Source organism: Eupeodes corollae, chromosome X (genome assembly GCF_945859685.1).
Source record: "Eupeodes corollae chromosome X, idEupCoro1.1, whole genome shotgun sequence".
Classification (NCBI taxonomy): Eukaryota; Metazoa; Arthropoda; class Insecta; order Diptera; family Syrphidae; genus Eupeodes; species Eupeodes corollae.
In genome coordinates, this window is record NC_079150.1 from 704703 (window position 1) to 730266 (window position 25564).

The window sequence follows — 25564 nt, forward strand, 5'->3', positions numbered from 1 at the left end:
CAAACCAAGATTCGTTGATAGACACGCCACCAATTGTTGCGCCGTGAGATGGTGGATGGACTCATTCGGGTCTTCTTATAGATATTCTGCTCCACACCAGCAATATCGTCTTTGGTACGCATTATATGGCGTCTCTGTGAAGTGGATGCGCAATATCAAATATAGTAAGCGTGGTGCGATCCAAGGTTGGGTGATTTACCGAATCTGCCGGTCGATTATGTCGACCAAATATTGCACGCAGCGGACGATGCGTCTCTTGAACCAAAGCATTTTCAAACTTCGTTCCAAGAGGCTGTGTATTCATTATTAAATGATCAGCCAAAGGGACCATACATTAATAAGGTGACAGCTGTCATAAAGACCAACTCCGAAGAAAGTATTGTCAGATGGAAAACCACACATTTAAGAAAAACACCCGTTGTGTCCATTACAATTGTTCGTAATTGTAATGGACACAAAGATCAATCATTTATTACTTGTAATTGAAATGAAAGTTAAAAATAAATCTGATGAGACCTATAGTTCCTGTACCTGAGACATTATCAATTATGATAAAACCGTTTAGCATATGTATAAAAGTTAAATATTCTATTTATGTACTTAGTTTCCTTGTAAACAAATAAACGAAATATTTTAACTGTTTTCTTTGTTTCTTTGCAGGTAATTGAATCCCTATGGCAATTTAAATTTAATGTATGCCATGTGTCAAGTGCGCTTTCTAATTTTGACGTGACCTTTTGAGCGTCTTCGAGTTTTTAACTAAATACATTTCCACTAATTAAATTTTTCATCAAATTCGAAAATATTCCAAAAATTGTTTTTTTATTTTTTAGTGAACTTCTTATCTATTTATATATTTAATATTTTCCTCAAAATATTACATAACTACTTATTTAATAAATTTAAAAATAATAGATAATTTCAAAATATCAAACTGATTGGATCGGCCGGTTTGCATCACCCGTTAACACGGGATGGTATTGATACGTTTTGGAAAATGCCGCATGCAGGTATAATACAATTACTTTTAATATTTTTTTTTTGTTTTTTATATTTTTTAATTGAAATTAGAATTATTTTCAAGAAGCAAAATGGTAATGATGAAAATTCTCGTAGGTATAAAAACCTAATATTTTATATTCACATTCCTGAAACCTATTTTTTGTTAATCAGGCAAACAGCTTTAACTAAATTAATCCTTAGCAGATTTATGTTTTTAAGTAATTTTCAGTTGCAAAAGAACAAAATTTAGAGCTTTAAATTTATTCAATGTATTTAAACAACGAAGTTAGTAAATGTATAAAATTTCCAATAGAATACAGATTATTTTAAATAAAAGAAGCAATAAGGAAATTTTATATATCAATTATTCAGTTCTTGAATGCTATATCTTCCTATAATTATTATACATTAGGACTGTAAAATTCTCTAGCCCGTTAAGAAAGTACAAAATTTAAAGTAGGCTGTATGAGAATTGTTTTATACAGAGGCACGTTGGTTATTAAGCTATAATAATTTAGTGTAATTTAATAAATGTATCTACGTTACAATCAAGTATGTTCTGTGTGTTCTCTGAAACAGGATCATACCGCCTAATATCCTAAACGCAACTGCAAATGTTGTTAAATGAAACTTTAAGTTTTCGTTCTGCATTTATAATTACATAAATTAATAGAGTGGTGCAACAGTCGTGTGGCCGAGTAATGTTGCCAGGAATGAAGGGGACCAACAGTTTAAAGAAAGTTTAAGAAAGCACTTTTTATGGCAAGAATTATTCTTAGAGGATTTGGAAATTCCTGGCAAGAGGCAGTTCCCAAACTGTTCATAAAAAAAACTTAGGAGGGCACAGACTCTGCATTTGCAGAAATGAAAAAAGTAATTGGCTACCATAGGTATTAATATGAACTATGCTCTTACTAGCCTGGAAATAGTACAAATTGGAGCACGCAGACACATCCCGATCTTAACGTCATGTTGATCCAGGGCAGAAATTAATGCATCAGTCGCCGAGTCACACGTTAATGAATGATTACTATATCGAGCAGTCTAGAACAATTTTTTGACATTTTCTCATCAGCTTCTCTCGTAAGCTAAAAAGCTCATTGGTGCACAACAGATATAAATTCTTTTGAAAAATATGAGGACTTTTGTATTTAAAATGTATTCTTTCAAGTTCAAATTTAAACGAAATTAAGCTAAATGCAACGGACTAAAAATACTATTGACATTATGTCCCTTCAAGTCTATTCTCAAAAATACAAATACAGTTAAATCGGGCGAAAAAGGCGTTTAACCTCGGAATGAGATAAAGTAAGACAAAAATGTGTTTAAACCTCTCTTTTGGTGTTGTAAACATTGTTTAAAAAGTCTCATACAATTTTTGTTCTCGTCGTGGCTTCGTGAGTTATGGAACGCCAAAAGTCGATAAAAACGCTTTTCTGGATTATATCCTTTTTTATAGGTTTAATGGTGTTAAGACCAAAATTGTCAATCAAAGAATTTTCAAAAATGTTTATCTGAAGAATTTTTCCATACGCTCAAATATTTTTAAGATAGAAGACTGAAAGTGCGGATCAAAACTTAAAAATTGTAGAGAGAAAAATGTTCACTTCTTAAATTTAATAGGTCCATTTATGTGCATAATTTCTCTTAAAATTAAATATGAGCGCATTAAAGTAAGCAAATAAGTTGGGAAGAAACTTCACTCAATCACAAATTTGGACGTTGCAGAATTTCTTTCACTTGAGTTCTCGAGAGATTAAAAGCTTTTTATTAAATTAATAGACATGAAACATTTAAGTTTTTTAATTAGCCGTTAGTTCAACGAAAGTGTCACTTCTGCTGTTTTTTGGACATTTACATTCTTGAAATTCGTGTTTAAATCTCAGTTCTAGAGCATTTAAAGCACTTCAAAAAGTAGATTTCCTTAATTGTTTAAGACCTCAAAAGTTTTTTAATTGAATAGAAAGAAAAAATAAAACATTTTAAGAAAGCGTTACACTATTTATGTGAATGGTCTTTGTGTGATTTAATAGAAATATCATTAAGCTACATTAAGCAATTAAAATAGCAAGGGACAGTTAAAAGTTAAAAAAAATTCCAATACGACCCACGTCCGCACTGTTCATAAACAAAATCAAACATAAAGAAAATACATCCTCGATTACACATTCCAAAAATAAACACAAGTCTCAAAGTCAATATTTTGGTTTTATTCTCAAGCATCTTGTATGGCCACTTAAACTTTGCGTAAGTCCGCAACAAATGTTGCAACACGTACATTTCTCCCTTTTGTCAATTCCAGATTTCATGCTGTATCATCCGCCAACCAATATAAGAAAATTGTGTTCTCGTATCTTTGAACTCACATCAGAGATGATATCATAATTAAATTGTAGTTGACACACGGACATTACAAATAAAAAGTCAGTAGGTATATATTGTTAAAAATGCTTTCAATAAGTGCAATCCCTTAGATTGTGTCGTTCTAATCCGTCGTTCGTCGTTCGTCGTCGGTCGTCGGTCGCTGGAAAAATTCATAATAATAATAACAATAATAATAGTTGATGATGATGAATATGCCACGTGGCGTTCTTTCTCAAGTGTTCAACAAATCACCGCTTCATTTTATTTCAGTTTATTTTATTCTTGTTAGCAAGCGCAAAGATAGTAAATACCTATATATGTACATATTTCTAAAAAAGGTATCAAAGCTTCCGTTGAAGTAAAGTATCGATCTGTTTGTTAAAACTTGGAACAGAGTTTATAGATTATAGATATAGCCCTTAATTTCTATTCGAGTACTTATATAAAAAAAAGAGAATACACGTTACCAGTTTCATGTGTATGGAAAGTCCTTGTACAGCACACGCGCTCTTGAGCCTCTGTTATCTTTAAGTTGAATACAGTGGTCATGACTATATTTTTTTTTAATATAATTGCTTGCAATAAATAGGTTCCTGTGTATTGTTGATTCTATTATAAATTCTTACAACATATTAGATCCTTAATACTCAATGGCCTTTGTAGTGGAAGCCCCTGAAAATGTCCTTAGAAATACAACGTTAAATTCCCTTAGAACGGTTTAGAACTTTAATGAAGGAAACTCTTAGTTTAAAATTGAATGGATGGCCAGCGCGGACTCGAAATCGAAACGAATACATTCAACAGAGAAGTAAGGGCGATACAACCAAAAAAACAAAATGAACAGCTCAATCGTAGGTGTAGCTTGCAGCTACCGCAGCCCTAGCACAGGGCACAGCCAATTCAACAACCCTCTTCTTTAAAGTGCAAAAAAGGATAATGAGAATTTGTAAAGGAAAATATCTCAAATATATGACTGGTATAGTAAAAAGTCCAAGCGCTCCATGATTATTGACGGCACATGACGAACGCCTGGCGCACCGAGTCAGTCAGTCGGTGTGGTGTAGTGTGTTAAAAGGAATGAAGAGTTGATATCGGAATCATCAAATATAAGGAAGGAAGGAATATATAGAGAGGAGGCCGATAGTCAAGTATTTTACTTTGCGTGTTTTTCTTCCTACAACCACTTTGCCGACCGATAGCAGCCTTTCGTCTGACGCGCCATGAATCAGTGCAAATTCTTTGGTTGAACAGGGCTGGTGCGTGGTGCCGAACACGTTTTTCGGATTTTTTATCTGTACCCCTCAGTCTTACAATAGACATAGCGGTAGCAGCAATGTACGTACGTCGTACATACATCTCAACATATTAAAGCGACAAAAAACCGGCATTTGAAGGGGATGAAAAGTTTAATTGACGAACGTTGTCGATTCGTATCACAGGCGTTTAAATCTGTATTTAGTGCACTTTTAAAGGTGGAATTCGTTATGCGACCTATTGCCGTACGGCCGTGTGAGGTATTTTCCACACCAGGTTTTCTCAAAGATCTCCAAGCCTAATTTCTGTACAACAGTTAAGTACATTCAGTACTTTTTCATATACCAATGGCTAGTATGAAACAAATATAGAAATAGGAAGTAGACAAAAAAAACATAAAATCAAACTGAACGCCGTCGTCGTTGTGCACATAGCAACAATTCGACGCACCGATGAACAACATCAAAGCAAAAAGGACATACAGGGATACAGGCATTGCGGATTTATTTCGGAAGAATGTTAAACCGTGTAATTTTAATTTGACAATACCTACACTGCTTGTCATTTCTGTTCTCTAATAATTTAGTTTTGGAGAATGTCTTAATTATGTGAGCGAAATTGCTTGAAATGATTTGTTGAATTTAGATAGGAGTGGTTTGTGAATGATCCCATGGATTGCATGATGCCTCCGCTCAAGTTTTAATATGGGATTTGGGAAAGAACTTACTTTTAAATCAACATTATTGGACCACAAATTTACCCGAACTTTGGGAAAACAAATACAATTTTTAACTTGGCAAATCTAGATTTTATAATAGGAACATGTAAGTGTTCATATGCTATGACGCCTGAACCCGAAAGTAAAGCTCAAATAACATTGTTAGATGATAAGCTTTTGGGTAACAGTACCCGTGTCATGATAGTTAGTGCATAAAACAATTTCTGATACATGGGGGGAGGTCTTGGTTCCTAATAGAGTTTAGTTGCATTAACTTTGAGTTTATGCATATAGTTTATGAAACTACTATAACTTAGGCGCTAAGAAATAATAACTGTTTTATAGTAAAGTTCAGTAAAAGGATTGTTTTACTATGACAGAGGGTGTCTATCTATTATCGTTTGGGTGTTAGAGGCAATTTCATAAGAAGAGTATTAAAAATTAGAGCACAATAGTTCAAAAAACAACGTTAATACTACAGTTAAGTAATATACCCTTTTAAAGCAATATAGATATTTTTTTCATAAAAAGTATAAAGAACTCTCAAACAAATTGAGTGGGTGGTTTTTTACCATAGAAATTTAAAATAAAGTGAATATTTTGGTAAACCCACAATATCTCACAAACCAAAAAGGCTAGCGATTAGAATTAAATTTTATATTATATAATGTGACTTGATACCAAACTTATATAATTTTGACAAAAAAAATCAAGTAACGAGTTTTTTTATAAATCAAAAAATTGAAACAGAATAATTGTCACCTCAAATATTTTACGAACAAAAACTTTTATCTCTAAGATGATTTTATGCAACAAATAATAATGTTTTTGACATCTGGGGTGGAATCGGATAAGGCAAGCACGGATTAATAGGGAGATTGCAGTCCCGGAAACGAGGGCCCCATCCCAAAAAGAAATTTAAAACGTAAAATAACGATATTGAAACTGTACAATCTAATAAACCCCAAAAATAAAAACCAAAATTAGTTGACCCCACAAAATCTTAACTCGAAAGCTATGTACCCCAAAAACGTTAAACCCATATAGCCCAACTCACAATTATTCCCATAAACTTTAAACCCACATAGCTCAACTCGCTAGTATCTCCCAAAAGTCAAACCCACTTAGCCTAAGTAACTATTAACCCTAAACTTTAAACTCAAAAAATATTAAATCAATGCAGCTTAACTCAGCAAAGGGTTTCCTGATTGAGAAAATATTGAATTATATGCCTCGTATTTTTTTGTTTGCGAAGTGGTGAAAACATGCTGGACTAATTAGTAATTATCTCGAGTACCTTATTTATTCTTGATTGAGAGAGATGTGCGAATTGAGCGTTAAAGTACATTTCGATACTATAGTGTGGTTAAATTTAGATTTGTTAATTTCCACGAGTCCGTTTTGAGTTTAACAAGCAAAATCTGGCGAAATAAATTTTGCCGCAGAAGTATTCAATCGTATTTTTCGACACAACGTACGTAAAGTTGAATTTTCACAGAAATGCACAAGCGGATGAGTGAAATGAAGTACAAATAAAAGCAAACAAATTAGTAGAAATTTATCATAAAGATTAAGAAATTGAATTAACTTACCAATAAATAATGAAATCGCAGCCACGTGTTTTCTTTTCTAGTTCAAAAAGAAAAAAGTGGACTTATTTCACCATTTAAAATACTTAACTGGATTGTTGAAAAACAAATGATTGACGTTTTTCCAAATGTTTATATAGCAGTTAGAACAATACCTAATTGTGAAGCAGAAAGATCTTTTTCAGTCAGTTTTAGGACGCTCTGGGTTATGAGGGGTTGGCTTGCTTTAAAATAGCCCAGACCACCATATTCTTAAATCCGGGCCTGGGCTAAGGTGATAATTGACTACCAAATTTTTGATAATTAAATTGGCTATATCACCGAGTTTTACGTCTGTGTAAGATGATTCAACTCAATTCAGTTCGATTGGATAGTTTCAGATTAGATCAATTCATTGTTGCTATGGTGACACTTTAAAATGATTCCTATAAAATATCCAAATAAAAGTATCAACTTGGTTGTGTTTTAAAAACATTATTTTTTTGTGTTTTTTCGCATGTCATTCATAAGCTTTATATGTCTCAAGAAAGTTTTTTTAACTAAAAAAGGTAATTGAAGAAATTTTTCATTCCCTTGTGCAAAACCGTGTTGCAGCTCTATTCAAAATAAACATAATTGTGTAAAAATGACTATCACATTTTCGTTGTGACAGCTTTTTAGGTATCAATCATTTTGATTGGCATTTATCAACAATCACCTATAAGCCGATTCCACCCCTGGAAACAATAAAAAATCTAAAAAAATAAAAATCTAAAAAAAAACATTACTAAAACTTTTAGAAAATATTGTTTTCGATGCTCAATAAAATTGTTGTAAAAATGCAATGATCAATTTTTTTTATAAAAATGAAAATCTAAAAAATATAGTTTCGCAAAATTGGTAAAAATTGAAGTTTTATTCTTAATATCTCGTCAATAAATGAAGGTACTGACTTCAAAATTATTTCTGTTCTAAATTTTCTTAGAAAAATACTATATTTATTTGTTTTTATAAAGAAATAAAAAAAATTAAAGAACTTACTAAAATTGTTAAAAATTGGTTTTCGACTGAAAATATCGTTAACAGAAAAATTCAACTGATAACTGAAAAACACGAAAACAAAAAAGAAGACCTTTTTTGACTCAAGTAATAGGATAAAGATAAAGATTCTGACTTCAAATTATTTGTATCAAACTAAATATCGTTATGAATATTTTGATTAAGCTTTGACCAAGACAGATGGGATGGGAAGTTATCAGTGTAGGTCGCTCTTTTTTTAATTTAATCTAAATCGAAATAAGTTTAAAAAATGTATTTGTTGATTATGAAAAAAATAGTTCTTTTTAAAACAAAAGTACACTTAGTCATTTAGCTTTAACCACAATGCATATGTTTGGTATTTATGGTGATCTCAGTTTGAGTTCCAAGTGTCGAGGGCCTTAAATGCAAACGATACATTGCATGCACCGAGCCTTGCGCTTACCCCGATTCATATAATGTTCCAAGTGGGAATATATACAACCAAACCCACCTCACTACTTACACGCCGACCCTGTACATACAAAAAAAAAAAACAAATATCCAAAATAAAGTAGTTTAAGTAATTTTCAACTTTCTCAAAAACTAAAGAACTTAAACTCCTCCAGATTTTAGTTTTTGATTTAGAATAAATTTAAGCAACGAATTTCAGAGAAAAGATTAGGGAATTTTATAATTTTGAAAAATGATACTTTGAACTTATTTTTTTGTCTTTATTTTCCAAAATCTTAAATTCAAAATCAATTTTTTTTTTTAAACAGGGCATAGGTTCCACTAACTAATAGGTAAATTTAAGTTAGTATTTCGGTTTGTTTTTCTACGGAAATTTCCAAAGAACTATTGAAACAACTGCTATTTAATAACTTTAACAAATTATTTCTGAAATACAGAGAACACATTTCGATAGGAGCAAATGTTGGTAAGAGATCTTAAAAACCAAAAAAAAAATTAAGGGAAAAGTTTGAATTTGCTTCACAAGAACTTCCGATACTCATCTTCCGTTTTATTTTTTTTTTCGCAAGCTTTGGAATGTTTGAAAGTGGTTTATTTCCAAAATTGATCAAATATCAAACTTTTTGAAACATAGTGAAGTGAAGAAAGTCCCCCTATGGAACTTCAAACGCCATGAACTTGACTTAAAATTTGAACTATGAACTCTTAAATATATTTACCAAGCCATGATTTAGGATGTTTTTTTCGCAAGCTTTGGAATGTTTGAAAGTGGGTTATTTCCAAAATTGATCAAATATCAAACTTTTTGAAACATAGTGAAGTGAAGAAAGTCCCCCTATGGAACTTCAAACGCCTTGAACTTGACTTAAAATTTGAACTATGAACTCTTAAATATATTTACCAAGCCATGATTTAGGATGTATTTGATTGGATTAAAATTGCTTATTTGGCATTCAATAAAACGCAATGATTATGGAATTTTGTGAGGTACTAAAAGATGTTTTTCGTTTTTCACTTACAAAACGGTATAGTGCCTTAATGAACTTAAGAAATTTAATTAAAAGCTATATAGGAATTCTTGCATAAGTAAGAAGTTGTCCAACTATTTACACCATGTCTTGCTGGAAAACAGTTATCATCAGCATCATCAGCAATACTGATGATGAAGTTTGAAATGCATTCAAATAAAATGTAAAAATATTATAAAAGAAAAATCGTTTTGTTTTGTTTAATTTTTTCTAATGTTTGCGGTCATTAAGGAGTTGTATATTCTTGTTAAACAAACAAACCCGACTGCAATAAAAGTTCAATTTCTTTAAGAACATTGTTGGGTTTTCCATTAAATAACAAGTGTTCCTTAAAGACTCTAATTAAACCACCTTATCTGGATTTAAATCTATCGATGAACAGTTTAAGTTATATAAAATGCTCATTCGACAAATGAACGCAGGTGATGAGTTCCGCCTCGATAATTCAAATGTACACAAAATAGCAAATAAGGTGCATCAATTTCACCATTAATGAGTTGATGAAGAAATATTAAGTCATTATTAACACGCCGCCGCCACCGCGCCCGTTGATGGAGAGATCGCGTATAAAGGCCAGGTTTTTTCAGCATAGGAATATGCATAGCTTTCTTTTCATTAAAGAGAATACTTCCGGAGTATTCCTTTCCCTCCCACTTATTTGCTTCTAAAAAAACTTTAAACTGATGCAAATATTATAACACGTTTTTGAGCGGATACTGTGCATATTTAAGATAGTTATGTTTGAATCTGTTATTTGAAAAATCGTTTTCCACTTTATGTCTTTGTTGTTAGTATGGAAATATCATTATGCCTTATACACATTTTAAAACGGAAGACTGATTTTTTTTGAATTTTAATACGTAATTATTTTCATTTAAAATATGTATGAACATCGATAAATTAAAAACGATTAGAGGGTAACACAAGCATTGTGTTATCAAATAGCACATGTTTCGCATGATAGAGGCTACGCACACACTCCGAGTAGGCTTTTCCGTTGTGAATTCCGGAAATATGAAAAAGATGAACGTTGACAGATAAACGGATTTTCCTTAAATCATTAATTTCTTTTAAGGACATACTTTTGTATGCGGGAAGGGTGAACATTTTAGAACCTTTGAATATGCAACTAAAAATGTTTGTTATGATTGTGTTAAATAACGAGCATGAGCAATCGAAATAATAATTTTCGATATAATAATTTCCCTTTTTGCCTAGCTGAGCACGTGTCCATACTAAATCGGCCATTTTTGCAATTTTTAATAACAAAAATAGAAAATACAGAATATGAAATATAAAACAACAAATGGTGTACACTACTATTTGAGATAATTTGTATAAATTGCGCTAAAAGTTTATTTAGGTTTGTTTATATCTGGCTTTAAACCATAGTCATATGAACCAAAAAACACAAAAAATATTTATTTTCTCTTCAACGCTTTTAAAGCGTTCACAGTTCACAGGTGTGCTTGATATTCGTTGATGTCTTGTGTTTTAGTGAATTATTTCTTCTTTCCTCTTTTATTTATACGAACCCCTGGTTCTTAAAGCAACCTTGAGTTTTTTTTAATTATCATTCCGATCGTCATCATCCGTATCATCTTCATCATCATCTGGGATGTCAACGGTACGGCAGTATTAGACAACCGATGTGTTGACGGCAGATTTACTTTTTGGTATTAACGTCGTCGTCGGTATATCTGTATATCTATTGATACTTGAATAATTTTTTTATAGACATTCTTTATTCGACATTCAAACACATAGGTATACATTTTTTAACAGTTTGTTTTGAACATTGCCTCCGCTTGTGAGGGATAATCCTTACCGCTTTCTGTTGCTACACTTTTGTCCACAAAGATATTGTTTTCAATTCTCATATATCCTTATGGGTATAATAAATATAGCAGTGTTCGTTTGTACCAGAAGAATGAAGATTATATCTTCTTTTTGTACTTTAATGCGAACACTATAGTTATGTATAGGTATGGCTTATTGAGGCACAGTTGTTCCCAAGATAATAATGCGGTCTTACTTTATTATTTTAAGAACTCATGTGTTATTGTTTTTTAGTAGATATTTTAAATATTTCGAATAAAAATTAGTTTCGTTTCAATTTCTAAGGAAACAAGTACAACTGAGAACAGACTAATTGTCAGATCACAAAATATTGACTTTAGCAAATAAAATAAATGACAGTTATTCGGTTAAGACATTTTTTTTATTCAGCCTCGGTCTCATCAAAATCGAAAAATGACAGCCTCGTATCGGTCTCGTTTAATTGCTTTTCGTTTCGGTATCGCTTCTTTCTCGTTTAGTTGCTTCATCGGTAGTCTCGTCTCGTCTCGACTTCCTAGCCTTTTTTTATATAATTTGATTCGGCTGTTTAAAACGAACAAATCTAATACCCAATTAAATTATAAACATTGTTGAATGATGTTTCAAGCAATATATAGTCAAAATAAAAAATAAGTTAATTTAAATCATCTACATATTCATACTATATTTGGATACAATTTCAAGTTGTAAAACATTTAAAACTTAGTTGACTCAAAAAAAAATAGAAAATAGAAAACTTTTAGTTAAGCTTATATATGTAATGTATACATATGTTCTGACTTTGAAGATCGAATTCATTTCTGCAACTGAAACAGCTATTTTTACCAAGAGTAACATTTAATTGTTGATAAACACTCTTTGACTAAAACCACTTTCTATAATAAAAAATAAATTAGGTGGTGCAACAGTCCGTTGAGAACTAGGGCTTAGTTACTTATAACTCTCAACCATTAGTATGTGCGAGAAATGTTGTCAGGGATGGACGGGACCTATAGTTTTAAACCGATTTCGGCTAATTTCATGTTTATTCTTTAGGATTGTTCAATTCCTCACAAGAGTCAGTACACGTTAAAATAACAAAGGTAGGGGTTGTACCACTGGCATGACCTTCCAACGCACTAACCACCACGCCACTGGTATTACCCTTTCTATACAATTTGTATAAAACCGCTCACCTATGCGAGCTATGCAGTTGTGAAAAAGACACTGTTATTTCGTTAAATCGTGCCACATTATGACTGGGCTGTTACCACAATCAAAATTAAAGGTTTTGGTTTGATCGATTCGCATTAACTTAACAATGCAATCTGCATTTTGATTGGAGAGGCTACATTCGCAGAAACATCAGCCCCGACGTTATATCTCCTTGGCAACAAACCTATTCTAAAGGCAAAAGTGTAAAACTGGCCTTACACTGCGTATTGAAAAGCTACAGAAATAACACTCCACGATGAAAAGTATGCACAAGGTCAAAAACGCCCTGACAGGTCTTGAAGTAGAACATTCGTTTATAAACTGGATTATGTGTATGCTAAAACATAGACAGATCAACAGCGAACTAGGTGGTACAGAGATTAAAGTATCAATCTCCAGTTGAACTCTTTCTAACATACATAATTCATTAAATTCTTTGATAGAAAATGTCTCTTCTCATAACAATGCATTAACAATTTTTCACAGATTTTGCATACTTAATATAGTGTCAACATTGTTCCATCGATTAATTTAACCATCGATAATACATAGCATTAGATCCGCTCTTGCATTTGTTAAAATGGGAGCTTAAAATCGTTGATAAACTATTCTCCGTATACTCCAAATTTTTCGCCTACCTTAATTGCACTAAGCAACAACAAAAGCACTTTTTTTATATTTCGCGATTTCTTTATAGAGTCCAGCTATTAAGTTTGCCAACTTGAAGTTTGAAATTTCCAAATTAAATACAAATTTTCTCGGGTTAAGAAACTGTTATTCCAGTCAACGAGAAAAAATAAGTTTGTTCCCAGACCCTTACAAGTTTTTGAAATTTCGAGGAATTGAAGACTTACAACGGTATTGGTCTGATTTCCGACAAAAAGATGAGAATGATTATCCACTACGTCGCCTTGAAGTCTCTTAAATTCTTATTAATTAATTAAAGGTATTTATTTTATTAATTCGAAGTGTGACTTTTTCATTTTACTACAAACTTCTAGGAACTTGATACAAACGAAAACATATTTTAAGTTAGTTTCGAATCTTTTAATCGTATTGACTTTTGCCATAAACCATAAAAAGTCGCAAAACGTGTTGGTTGTGAAGTTTTTTTTTCAAGCTAATGGTTGCATCATTTTCTTCAATACAACATTTTTGCCTTTTCCGCACGAAGTACATTAAAAGGATGTACATTAAAAGCGGAATTGCCTTAAAACAATTTTTTTTCGGTTAAACACCAATATTCGCCCCAGCTTAATAGTCTTATACATCTCCCGCATAATAAACATCAGGAAGTTCAATCCAGTTCCGTCTAACGTTAAATGCGGTCGCTTTCCTTGGTCACGCACTCTTGACTCCTGCTTGCTGTAGTAGTGGCATAGTTCAGAAAATGCAAAAAACGCATCCCATATGAAAAATAACCACAGGTAATTCCTCATCTATTTCAAGATGATGACAATCCACTTTATAGCGTTTATCCCTCACGAGAAAGCAGATTCATAGCAAAATATATATACAGATTCAAGAGGGTACATTTTTGTTAAATACCTACAAACGCGACGACAACATGCCTTAAAACAACTAAGTGCAACCATATTTCAATTCAAACAAACAAAAACATAGGATATCGAACGCATGCTCAGGAAGTATTCCTAAGGTTTTTATTGCAAATAAATGATATTAAAAATAATAGTCGTATATAAAATCTTTGAAGAACCCTATCGGTAATATTATTAGTTTTGACTGTTGACAGTGACATACATGAGTCACCTTTTGATTGTGTGTACGTGAATGTTTAACATTAGACGCAATTTAGGAAGGGCGGATGAAGGTTTGTTTTTGTTGACGTCTGACATAAAGAGGCTGAGAATATTGTCCATAAGATCCTTAGATTAAGACTGTTGATAGTAGGAAAAACATTTAACATTTACAAAAAAATAAAAGTGAAGGAAAATCGAAAAAGAGCTTGCCACTCAGATCATTTGCTTGAGAATTGAGACACACGGTTTCTAGGTTTAAACTCGATGGCCTTACCTATGCTTAAATAAGTGAGAGCACTGAAGAAGTTATGAAATACTTTAAAGCGTTAAGCATAGTAGTAGAAATTAAGAAACAGTCTAGAATTTAAGACGTTACACTAGTGCACATTGGTTTTGAATTTTTGATAAAGAATTCAGTTGGATTTATTGGTGGGGATAAAATAGTCAGTGCCGCTGAGGAAAATATCCGCACACTATAGGTTCAAGTAAGCATGGGTGGGTCTAGACTTTTAACGTTTTTTAATGTTCTCTAAAGGAGGCAGACAAAATTTAAATAACATAATGTTATTCTTAACCTTACATAACTGTACATAATTCAAGGGCTATAAAGTGACAAATTAAGTTATTAGACTTTACGCTACAAAAATATTAGATGCAAAAACCCAGACGATAAGAAAGCTTGCAAATGTTGAAAATGTGACCTTCTTTCGAGGAAAACTAAAACATAATCTGATATGAAGAATTTTCTGGGTTTTTTTGATGTATTTTCTTAGGACTTGATTTCCGGGAGTCTAATAACACCCGTGGAGTGATGGTTAGTGCGTTGGACTGTCATGTCTAAAGTTTTTTTTCACGGGTATTGCCCCTTGCGAAAAATTAAGAAATCCTCCAAAAGTAATTCTTGTTATGAAAAGTGGTTTCTCAAATCAGCCTTTCGGTTTCGACCTAAAACTGTAGGTCCCAACCATCCCTGGCAACATTACTCAAGCACAGTGATGGTTGAGAGTTGTAAGTCACTAGGCCCTAGTTCTCAATGGACTGTTTATTATAATTAATATCGTTATCAGTTTGCTTACTCGGAGATTGGAACCGATGATTAAAGACAACTTCTAAAAAATTACAGGTTTGCGTAAACTTAAAAATGTTTGGTTCTTGAATTTGAATTTGCATTTGAGTACATAATTTCTCTAAAAGTTCGATAAAAACAAATTAAGGTAAATAAATAAGTTCGTGAATAAACTGTAGTGCATGTGCGTGAAAAAAATTATATGGAAATGAAGACGAGTTTAAGGAATTTAAAGGCAACTTAATATCAAATCTTTAATTCAAGGGTTCTCCTTTAAGACCTAAAAATTTGCTCTTTTTTAAAGAAAAGATCTTTTCAAAATGATTTAAAGCATTACTAAAGTTTTTCTAAATTCTAAATTGTGTGAAAACAAAAATGTAGTTTTTTTTTGACAGCAAACCGCTTTTTGGTGAATATCGTTAAATTACCAACAAATCCTTAGATGAAGTCTTTAATAGTACAACTTAATTTTATAAGCTTTTTGGCTCATGAGACCCTCCTGGAACGTTCATTATTTAAAATTTCATGAATTTTTGTCGCACGATTAGAATGGTTTGAAGTAGTACTTTTAGTAACAAAGTTTAAAGCAATAAAGTGCAAATTTTAGTTTAATATACACAAAATAAGTAACTAAAAATATAAGGCTGTTCATATCCATAAACGAAATGCGATAAGTTCAAGGAAATTCCTACGAAAATTAAACGAATAATCTCCCAGAGAGGGTCATGATCCAACGAAAGGACCTTAATGCATTTGGTAGAAGAGGATCGAGAAGAATTCAATTTCATGGAATAGATGAAAAAGCTTATACATTGTTTTCTTTAACGTTGCAGGAAATTTCTTAATAAATGGAGTAGTTTGAACTAAATTTAGTTTAACTCAGTATGATTGGCTTCTAATTGGCTTCTGATTGGCTTCCAAAATTAGAGAAGACAAAGAGAAAACAGTAGTACCCATAGCATGATGGTTAGTGCGACCCCTAACTATACCACCAACAAAAGTTTTATTTACGGGTACTGCCTCTTGTGAGGAATTGAAAAATTCTCCAAGAGTAATTCTTGTCATGAAAAAGTGCTTTCTCAAATTAGCCGTTCCGATTCGGCATATAAATTGTAGGTCCCCTCCATCCCTGCAATTACTCGCACACAGAAATGGTTGAGAGTTGTAAATCACTAGGCCCTGGTTCTCTACGGACTGTTGCGCCACCTAATTTATTTAAAGAGAAAACAGTTTATTTTTTTGAATGATTCAATTGAAGGTTTTTTAGTATTTATTTATTTATTTCATTCTTTTATTTGCTGTAATACAAAAAGAAAGTCATAATAGCAATGACTGTGTTTTGGGGTCACTGAATGTTTCTCAAAAGAAAATATTTACTTTTGGTTGAATTGAAAAATCAATTAACGGTGATACCTACCTTTTTCGATATTTCGAACAAAAGGGAACAATAATCTAGATACCTACCTACCTTCAGATATCAATTATAAATCATATTTATAAACGGCAAACAGCATATTATTATGTGTTGCGTTTGTGTGTGTACTGCAGGAATAGAGATAAGGATTATAAGAAAAAATATAGGTGGGCTCTTCAAGAGGGTGCGTTGTACATAAATCGCAGACAATACTTCACACAACAAAGGAATTTGGGTCACGGCTGTTAAAATGTGCCAGGATCATGCCAATCCAGAACTAGGGATAAATATAGTTTTTTTTTTCACAAAGGAAGAATTATATTATTGCAAAGACTAATATCGTGATGATACTGTAATGTATTGTGAAGGATAAGCACAATTTTCATTCATTTTGGTAAATTGCAGTCTCTGCGGTTTAGGAAAAGGTATCTTACATTCGTAAAGAACATAAAGAAAGGGGTTTAGGGTAGGGATAATGTAATTCACTATTGAATTTGTGCCAACATTTGAAGAGGGGTACTATAAGGAAAAGATCAGTTTGTACCCTGTTTCTATATTCATTTACTCAGACCATTTAATTCAATATGGTGGTTTTTGAAAAAATGAATACCTTTTATCTCCATTGACAAAGCAAGCAACAAATTATTATTTTCGATTTGTTCCACATATTTCATGCATATTTCAAAGATACTCAGACGGAAGGACTAATTTCCTCATCTTTCCAATACGGTTTTTTTTTTCTTAAATTGAATTCGATTGAGTAAATATTTGTGTCAACATTTAATTAAAGTTCAAAAGCATATACCTACTTATATTGCTAGTATTATTAAAAAAAATTCTTAATCATCTTCCAAGTCATACATTTTAAGACCGATGGCTCCTATAACCTTCCAGAAAATAATATATACTTCTTGTACAAATTGTTATGACTATACTAAAAGTCGTGAAAGTAAAACAAGCTATTTTTTTAATTCTTAGTAATATGTTTTAATTGTTCAATAAATGACTTATCAAAAGGCGATTTATGTGATTAGAATTTTAATGATTAAGGTATCCTCATCTAAAACCAGAAACCTATTTCATATACGAAATGCAAGATATATACCTCATGTTGAATTACTAGCCTTTCAATCTTCCGAACCTGATCTGGTCTGAACGGACGAATCCACGGATGATGACTATCTATCTCCTGCTAACTTTATCGCTAACAACGAATTCTTAGCAATTGATAATCTTTCTTTATGTGGATCTTAAATGAATACTGAATCTTATTATTTTTCTTGGACACACTTAACGTTGATATTGATGTTAACCCAGCCAATGTCTTTTATAAGTTGATGAAGGCCGACATCACCCGGCGTTAGATTTATCACTTACCTTAAACTTGTGCAATATTTCTAGTTTCTCCAATGAAAGGTAGAGTTCAATTTTTTAAAATCTATAGACTAAATAAACTTGTTGATGTTTTATGTAATGTTAACTGGAACAATGATGAGTCACTTATCTATAACGAGTTTAAAAATATGTTCAATGACATGACTATTCTGATAACCATGATTTTATTTTAAATATTTAAACCGAGTAACAATAATACGAAAAACTTTTGGATCTATGCTAATAGGAAAAAAAATACTGATGGGTATTCATATGACACGTCTTTTAATAAAAAAAAAACTATGATGCCTTCTAAGCAAGAAACTCCTGAGAAACTTTAGGATTATTGGTACATACAGAAAACTTTTTGCATTTGCATACAATCAGTCTTTTGGTCTCTGAACCGCCCAGATGGTTAACCTTCTTAGATTAAAAAAAAAACGCGTGTCCTATTTATACTATTCTTTTCGAATCACTCATATTCTCAAATTTTACATACAATTTCTTAAATAAGGACAATCCATAAAAATGCCAGTAAAAATGAAATACAAAACTATATCGTCAAATTGTAAAACTGTCCGTTGTTAAGTCCTATCGTTTGATTATAAATCTATAATTTGTAACAGTCAACGGTTTTGTTCAAAATAAGTCAACAGTTATAACAACCTCATTTGTTTGACATCTTTTTTCCAGATTTTTTTGAAAAACTAAAAAAAGTTCTTCACTAAGTTTTAAAGTTAGGTACATTTATAACACTAGTACACAAAATTTTCTTACTGGCATTAAAATTGCACTTTTCCAATGGGTTTCGGTGGCCTTAATTCAAGTCGGATTTTAAAATTAATGTATCACGTCAGGTTTTTAAAATACAACTTTTTAAAATTCGAAAAACACGTATACGTAAGGCTTTTTGAGGATATCTTAATTTATGAAGTATCTTTTTTTCAATAAAATCCGTGATGGTTTTCCAAATCTATGATCATTTTCTTCAATATTCAATAGATTGATAAATTATATTAGTTCATATAATATTCGAAAAAAAAACTTCAAAGTTGATTTCACCTGTCTTTAACGCTAAACTATTTTTGCTAAAATTGTTTTCAACAGAAAAAGGCAAAACGGTTTGAAAGTAAGTTTTGTTCTTGTAACGAATCAGTTGTCTAAACAATTCTATTATATCAAGTTTTTTATAAAAAAAAAACTATTACTTATGGTGGTGCTACAGTTCTGTGTGAACTAGGGCCTGAAGAAAAAAAACTATGAAAATATTATATTCAAGTTTTCCTCCGAATTTCATATAGATTAAAAGAAAGACTTTTATTCAATGAGATACTGAATTGCTTTTAATTTTCTCTAAAAGAGAAAATTTGTATTTTTTAAAATCATCATACAATTTATTGTTAAAAGATATTTCGAGTTTTAGCTTAGACCTAAAAACCTCCATTTCAATTTATTTTAGCATTTTAAAGGGCATATTTTAAAAACTTACTGTAATAGAAAAAATTAAAGGTGAAATTCGAATTCAGGACATCTTAATCTGTTAAAAACAGTATTCTTTTTTTTGTGGAGAAAAAAATAAATTAATTTTTGTAGAGTGCATTGTGAGTTTCTTTAAACTTATATAATAAATCGTGTAGAGTTATATTTATAAATGTGCGTCCATCACAATTTTACATTAACTCTGACGTACCACAAGTGAGCCACTTAGAATCTACTATTTATTTATAATATGTGCACGGTTTATCTTCGATTATGAAACATGATTCCGTTTTAGTTTTCAAATGTATAAAGATTTTTGACTACTGCTTACGTCTACAGGATGATCTTAATAGGAATCACGAATAGTGTAATGTAATGTTTTGCACAGAAACATAATATTTGAACTTCAACTACGAATTAGAGTCCTGTTACTTGATTAAATTCTTTGTTTCCTCCGACCTAGATTTATTTTTGATTACAAATTAACTTTTACAGATCATTATGACTCCAACGAATAAATTAGGTGGAGCACCGTTGGGAACTAAGGCCTAGTGACTTACAACTCTCAACCATTTCTGTGTGCGAGAAATGTGTTAGGATAGGAGGGTACCTACAGTTTTAAACCGAATGACTAATTTAAAAAGCACTTTTCATGACACGAGTCACTCTTGGAGGATTTTTCAATTCCTCGCAAAGGGCAGTACCCGTGAAAACATAACACAGGCACAGTTTGAACCCATGACAATCCAATGCACTAACCATCACGTCAATAAGACACTCGGATTTATAAAACGTTTTTTACCCGTAACTATATCTTTTAACTTCCTTATATTTAATTGTTTAAGGTTAATATAAGAATATATGGCTGCGTAATGTAGGCCCACTATTAATCAGTTTACAAATATATAAACAAAATGGGAGGAATAAAAAGAAGATTCTTGCGCTTCTGTCTTTACTTCTATCTATGGTCCAATAGGTAGATATACGAACTTCCTAAGTCCAATCAAAGGCTTAAACGGTCAGAAATCTTCCATTGCTTTCAAAATATATAGACACTAGTTTCAGCTTGGTTTCATTAAAAAATTAATCAATGGGTCAATTACATCGATCGCCATCTACATAAGTATATTGGGTTGCATAAACTTTACTTGCAACCGAACAAATAGCTGTAAGGATACAAACTCCGTTACGTCCTATTTTAAGTATACAACAAACTTGGATTGCAATTTATAACGGATAGATACCTACTGCTTTTTAATTTTTTCTCTTAGAGATAATGATAACCCTTCACTTAAGTTTTTAATTTGAATTTGCATATTGTATAGCTTCATTCAAAGGTATTGCAGTTCAATTAAAATCTAAGAATAAAATTTTATACTTATTAGTTGTTTAACGAATTTCAATTTATAAACACTAAATGTATGAATGTAGGTAGGTTTTTTAACACATGATGCCAAAAGTAACACCTGTTCAACTCGTCAAAATTAACAATGAAAAGTTGTAAGATTAAGTTACATAAACAAAACTCCTCCATTAATCGTATACCTACCTTCAAAATATTACTACCTAAAATACCTAAAGCAAAAAAAGGGGGAATCTCTGTCCCTATCATACTCTTGTTCAGAATTATAGATCCGAGGAAAACAACAACAATATTAAAAATTCCATCATACAAAAAATAATAAAGATGAGTAAGTAGGAAAGAAAATAAAAAGTAATACTTAAGAGAAGAGAAAAGAAGAAAAAATAATTCATGACAACCAACAACAACAACAAAAAACATCAACCGACTTTGCTACTGCTTCGCGAGCCATCACACTAGAGGGGCGCTAGCGCTATCCATCAACCCCGCCCTTTAACACCGAAACTGTATTGGGTGCCCTTAGCAGCGTAGTGATGTTTAACAAACAACACATCCCTATGTCGTTATCGGTACGGTATTCGGTCGTGTGCATCCAAGGGTGGAACACACAAACTACACACTGCCTCACACAACACAAATTCATTCTCATCTCTCGTTTTCGTTCTCGTTCTCGACGCCATGCCATCGCCAGTCGCCACCACCAAATCCGTTCTTGTATACATGAACAGCACACACATACACAAAAAAGGGGGTTAGACCGTAAAAATATAATGCGTAATGGTTGGTTGAATTTCTGCAATATTCATTTAGTTTTGAAATTTTATACGCATCGTCCGTTTTCTCTCCGAATCCGAATCCGAACACACTACACTACACACAGAGAACGTAGACAAGACGGTTGTGTTTTTTCTTGCTTTCCATTTCCTAGTGGATATTAGGGTATTACAAATAAGTACTAGATTTAGTACTAGAAATAGTACTTTTGTACTCGTGTTTGCCTTGTTGTAAGTCGCCATCATTTGTTTGTGTGTGTGTGTGTTTGTCTTTGCAAAAGTTCGGATGGAACGAAATTATTCACGCGACGTTAAGTATCTAATCTGAAGAGAGAACTCAATGCTTCGCTGACAGCAAGTTCAATCAACTGCGAACGATAGGTACAAAACAAGACAGACACGTATAGTTTGATCCAACTCGAATTAAAAATAATAAAACTAATTTTGTCATTATATTGAATAATAATAATAAAACTTATACAAAGTAATCGAAATTTTTTAACCATTTTGCTTCAGTTTTGAATATTCTAATTTTTATTATATATTTATTTTATATTCAAACTTATTCTGTGAGTGAGTTTAAAAATGCGCTGTTAAATTAAAAAATTGAAAAAATAATAATAAAAATAAAATTATGTGTTTGTGTTTGTGTTCAATTGTTTGTTTGGTGGATAAAACAAAAAAATCGTAAACAAAATAAATGGATATGTGCTGTTCTTCATAAATCAAAACATATTAAAAACATCTTAATATTTCTACCTACCTACGTTTAAATAAATAACTACCGTACAAAATAAATAACTACTTTCTTAATATGATGCTAACTACAGAGCACATAATGCATGGCCATGCGACATCGGTTAGTCAAAGTGCACTTTTTGGTTGTTCAACAGCTGGCCATAGTGGCATTAACCAGCTGGGGGGTGTCTATGTTAATGGGCGCCCCCTACCAGACTCAACACGGCAAAAAATTGTCGAATTAGCCCACTCAGGAGCGAGACCATGTGATATATCCCGCATATTACAAGTATCGAATGGATGTGTTAGCAAAATTTTAGGCAGGTAAGTTGTTGCTTTTTATGTTTTTCTTTTTTTTTAATTAACAATTTCATTAGAAAAATTATCTAAACGTGAGTGAATTATAAACGTTTTTTGAATTTGTTGGCCCATACAATATTATTTTAATTCAAAACACAAAAGGGCATTTGGGTAATATTGACGTATAGCAACTAAACAAATCGTCATCTACCAATTTAGGTACATATAATAGTACGAAACTGCATTAGCAGTTTTGCCGCCGGCCGTCGGACACGACCGAACTGACTTCTGCTACCACGGATTATTTTTTAGCTATATCTTATACCTTTTTCATATCATCTAAAACAATTATGAGACACATAAGAATTTGAATAGGTACTGATGGTTTTTTAATTAAAAGATTTGAACTTTCTAATAACCCAAGTTAATAGTGGTTTTTGGTCCCATTCGAATGCCAAAACTGTTTTTCAGTATTTTTATTTTATTTCTTAGTTGTAGTTTAGTTTTAAGTTAACAAAAACCTGCACAATATTTGTTTAGATTATTTTTTTTATTGTAAATTTACAAAAGAAAAAACTGCACAATATATTTTTATATTGATTTTTTTATTTTATTAAAATTGACTTCACATTGAATTGATATTAAATTGGAATACTATTAGACAATTTGATGGGAACATTTTTTAAGTTTGTATACAAAAATCATTTTATTTACAAAATTTTGAGTAATCGCAATAATAAAATAAAGCCAATTTAATTCGTCAAATATTTTAATCTCAACAAACCTGAATTATAGTTTATCAGATTGTATTTGTATTATGTATTTTTGTTTTTTGGCTAAAGATTATAATATAAATTATAAAAATGTTGTTGGTTTCGATGTACAAATCGTCAGCTAAAAGTAAGTAAGTTGTAAGCCATTCGTTGAAATTGTAGTAATAATCTTCGGGAAGCTCGGATTTAACTTTCATACAAGTTCCAAGGAGTTCATTATTAAAATAATCACAATACCTGATTATGTTTCAAAAACATACTTTATTTTATACAATAAGCACCTTTGCTTAGGAATACAGTATTGAAATAATAAAAGTAGAAAGTAGATATTTGTAAATAATTGGGTGTTAATTAAGCAGCCAAAAAAGTTCATCTTGGATAGTTCGGTTTTGACAATTTTATGGAAGTCATACTTTGGCGGGGTTTATACATTCTTTCTAGTATACACAGTATATGGATTTACAATAAAAAACCGAACAAATGTTTTTGAAATTCTCTTATTTCGAAGCTTTTGTCTTCAAATACATTTATTCTCGATATTCTTATATTATAAATTTTACTCTAATGTTATAACTATTAAAAAAAATATGATTTTTGTTTGAATATAATAATAATATAAGGATTATTCCAACAGGAGTACAAGTCACGACATTATCTTCTTTGACGTCTCAAGATAACCTTCCCTAAAACCTTCAATTTCAATAGTCTTAAAGAAGCTCGTCAAAACAAAAATGTTGTCTTACCTTGATAGAATTAACTTCTTGAGTGCAATGCAATTTTGTTTATGGACTGGGTGTGCTAATGTAGATCGACTAAAATGCTGTGCTGAATTTGACTTGGTAAACTATAATATTTTAATAGATAAACTTGAGAAATATGGTTCGAGTTTTATCACAACACAGTTTATACAAATTCACTGCAGTTTTATTTGCGCTTGACAGGGTTCTGTTCTTGATCCGATTTTGTTCCTTATATAAACATTAATAATCTCTTTGAACTACCTTTTATGGTTGAAATCAGAGAATATTTTCTGATGATCTCGGTATGGCATATTCAAAATCCAATAAATAAATATTGCTATATATAATATATTATGTATCTACTAAGACGCTGTTTTGTGAAACAGTTAAACTAAACTTATGTTGTTTAATCTTACCCGCAAAGAATCACATTCATTTCATTCACAGTTGTGAAAGTCATAGGCAGTTAAGGCCGCATATATGCAGTACGTAAAGATTTCAATCAATCAGTAATTGCGTTATAATTGAAAGGTAGAATGCTCCAAATACCTTGGCGTTACTTTTGGCCAACATTTAAAACATATTCATTTTGAAAAAATATATTTTGTTTTCCAATCACCGTTTGAACACTTAAGAAGGCTCTGCTATTTGAATGCATAACAAGTTACAAAAATTCGTACTCCATAATACCTTGCAAACGCGTAATTTAGAAAATAATAAAATCTGAAGTTAGGAAATGGTAACGTTCTGCGTTTGGATCATCAAAGAATCAAAGTTGTGCTAAGTTGTTTAAAATATAATAAAGACATAACTATACATACCATTGTTTAAACAAAGCTGAATTGGGGCTCTGGGATAGACAATATCTAGTTTAGTTGTCTTTTTTGATCATATCATACGACGACGTTAAACGAGTAAACCATCCTTTGCAATTTACTCACAGTGAATTGAAATGTAAAGGAGCATTTTTGTTAGATTAAGAACGAAAAATTGGTAATTTCTACCCAAATTGTAAAATAAACTAGAAAATATACAGTGTTTTTCTCTGAAATGAAGTGGATTTTAACATTGTCAAGTTTTGAGTATCAACTTGCCAGAACATCAAACTTATATTGGAGTTGATCTCCAAAAATGATAAAAATTGCAAAAAAATGTAATTTGAAAAAAAATTATATGCTTATTTCGTTCGGTTTTTGAAATAAAATATATAAACAGAATTTTAAAACGTGTAAGACCCAACTCCAACGAGTTTCGCATACCTTAAAAAATGTTTTTATTAAACTTACGGAGAAATCAAATAACAAACAAACAAATGTCCTTTTAATA

At 31.5% G+C, this 25564-nt stretch overlaps 1 protein-coding gene across 3 annotated transcripts in view; it reads left to right on the plus strand.

Moving 5' to 3' along the window:
• Nucleotides 1-853: 853 nt before the first annotated feature.
• Nucleotides 854-25564, plus strand: part of LOC129953406 (paired box protein Pax-6) — a 61701-nt gene continuing 36990 nt past the window's right edge. Inside the window, exons 1-2 of one of the 3 annotated variants that reach the window (XM_056066597.1) lie at nt 854-1010; nt 22518-22749. In XM_056066597.1, the coding sequence (XP_055922572.1) occupies nt 998-1010; nt 22518-22749 (245 nt within the window). In that variant the 5' untranslated portion in view covers nt 854-997. Of the gene's footprint in view, nt 1011-22189; nt 22750-25564 lie in introns of those variants that run through there. The other 2 variants (XM_056066598.1, XM_056066596.1) reach the window with 2 other exon arrangements.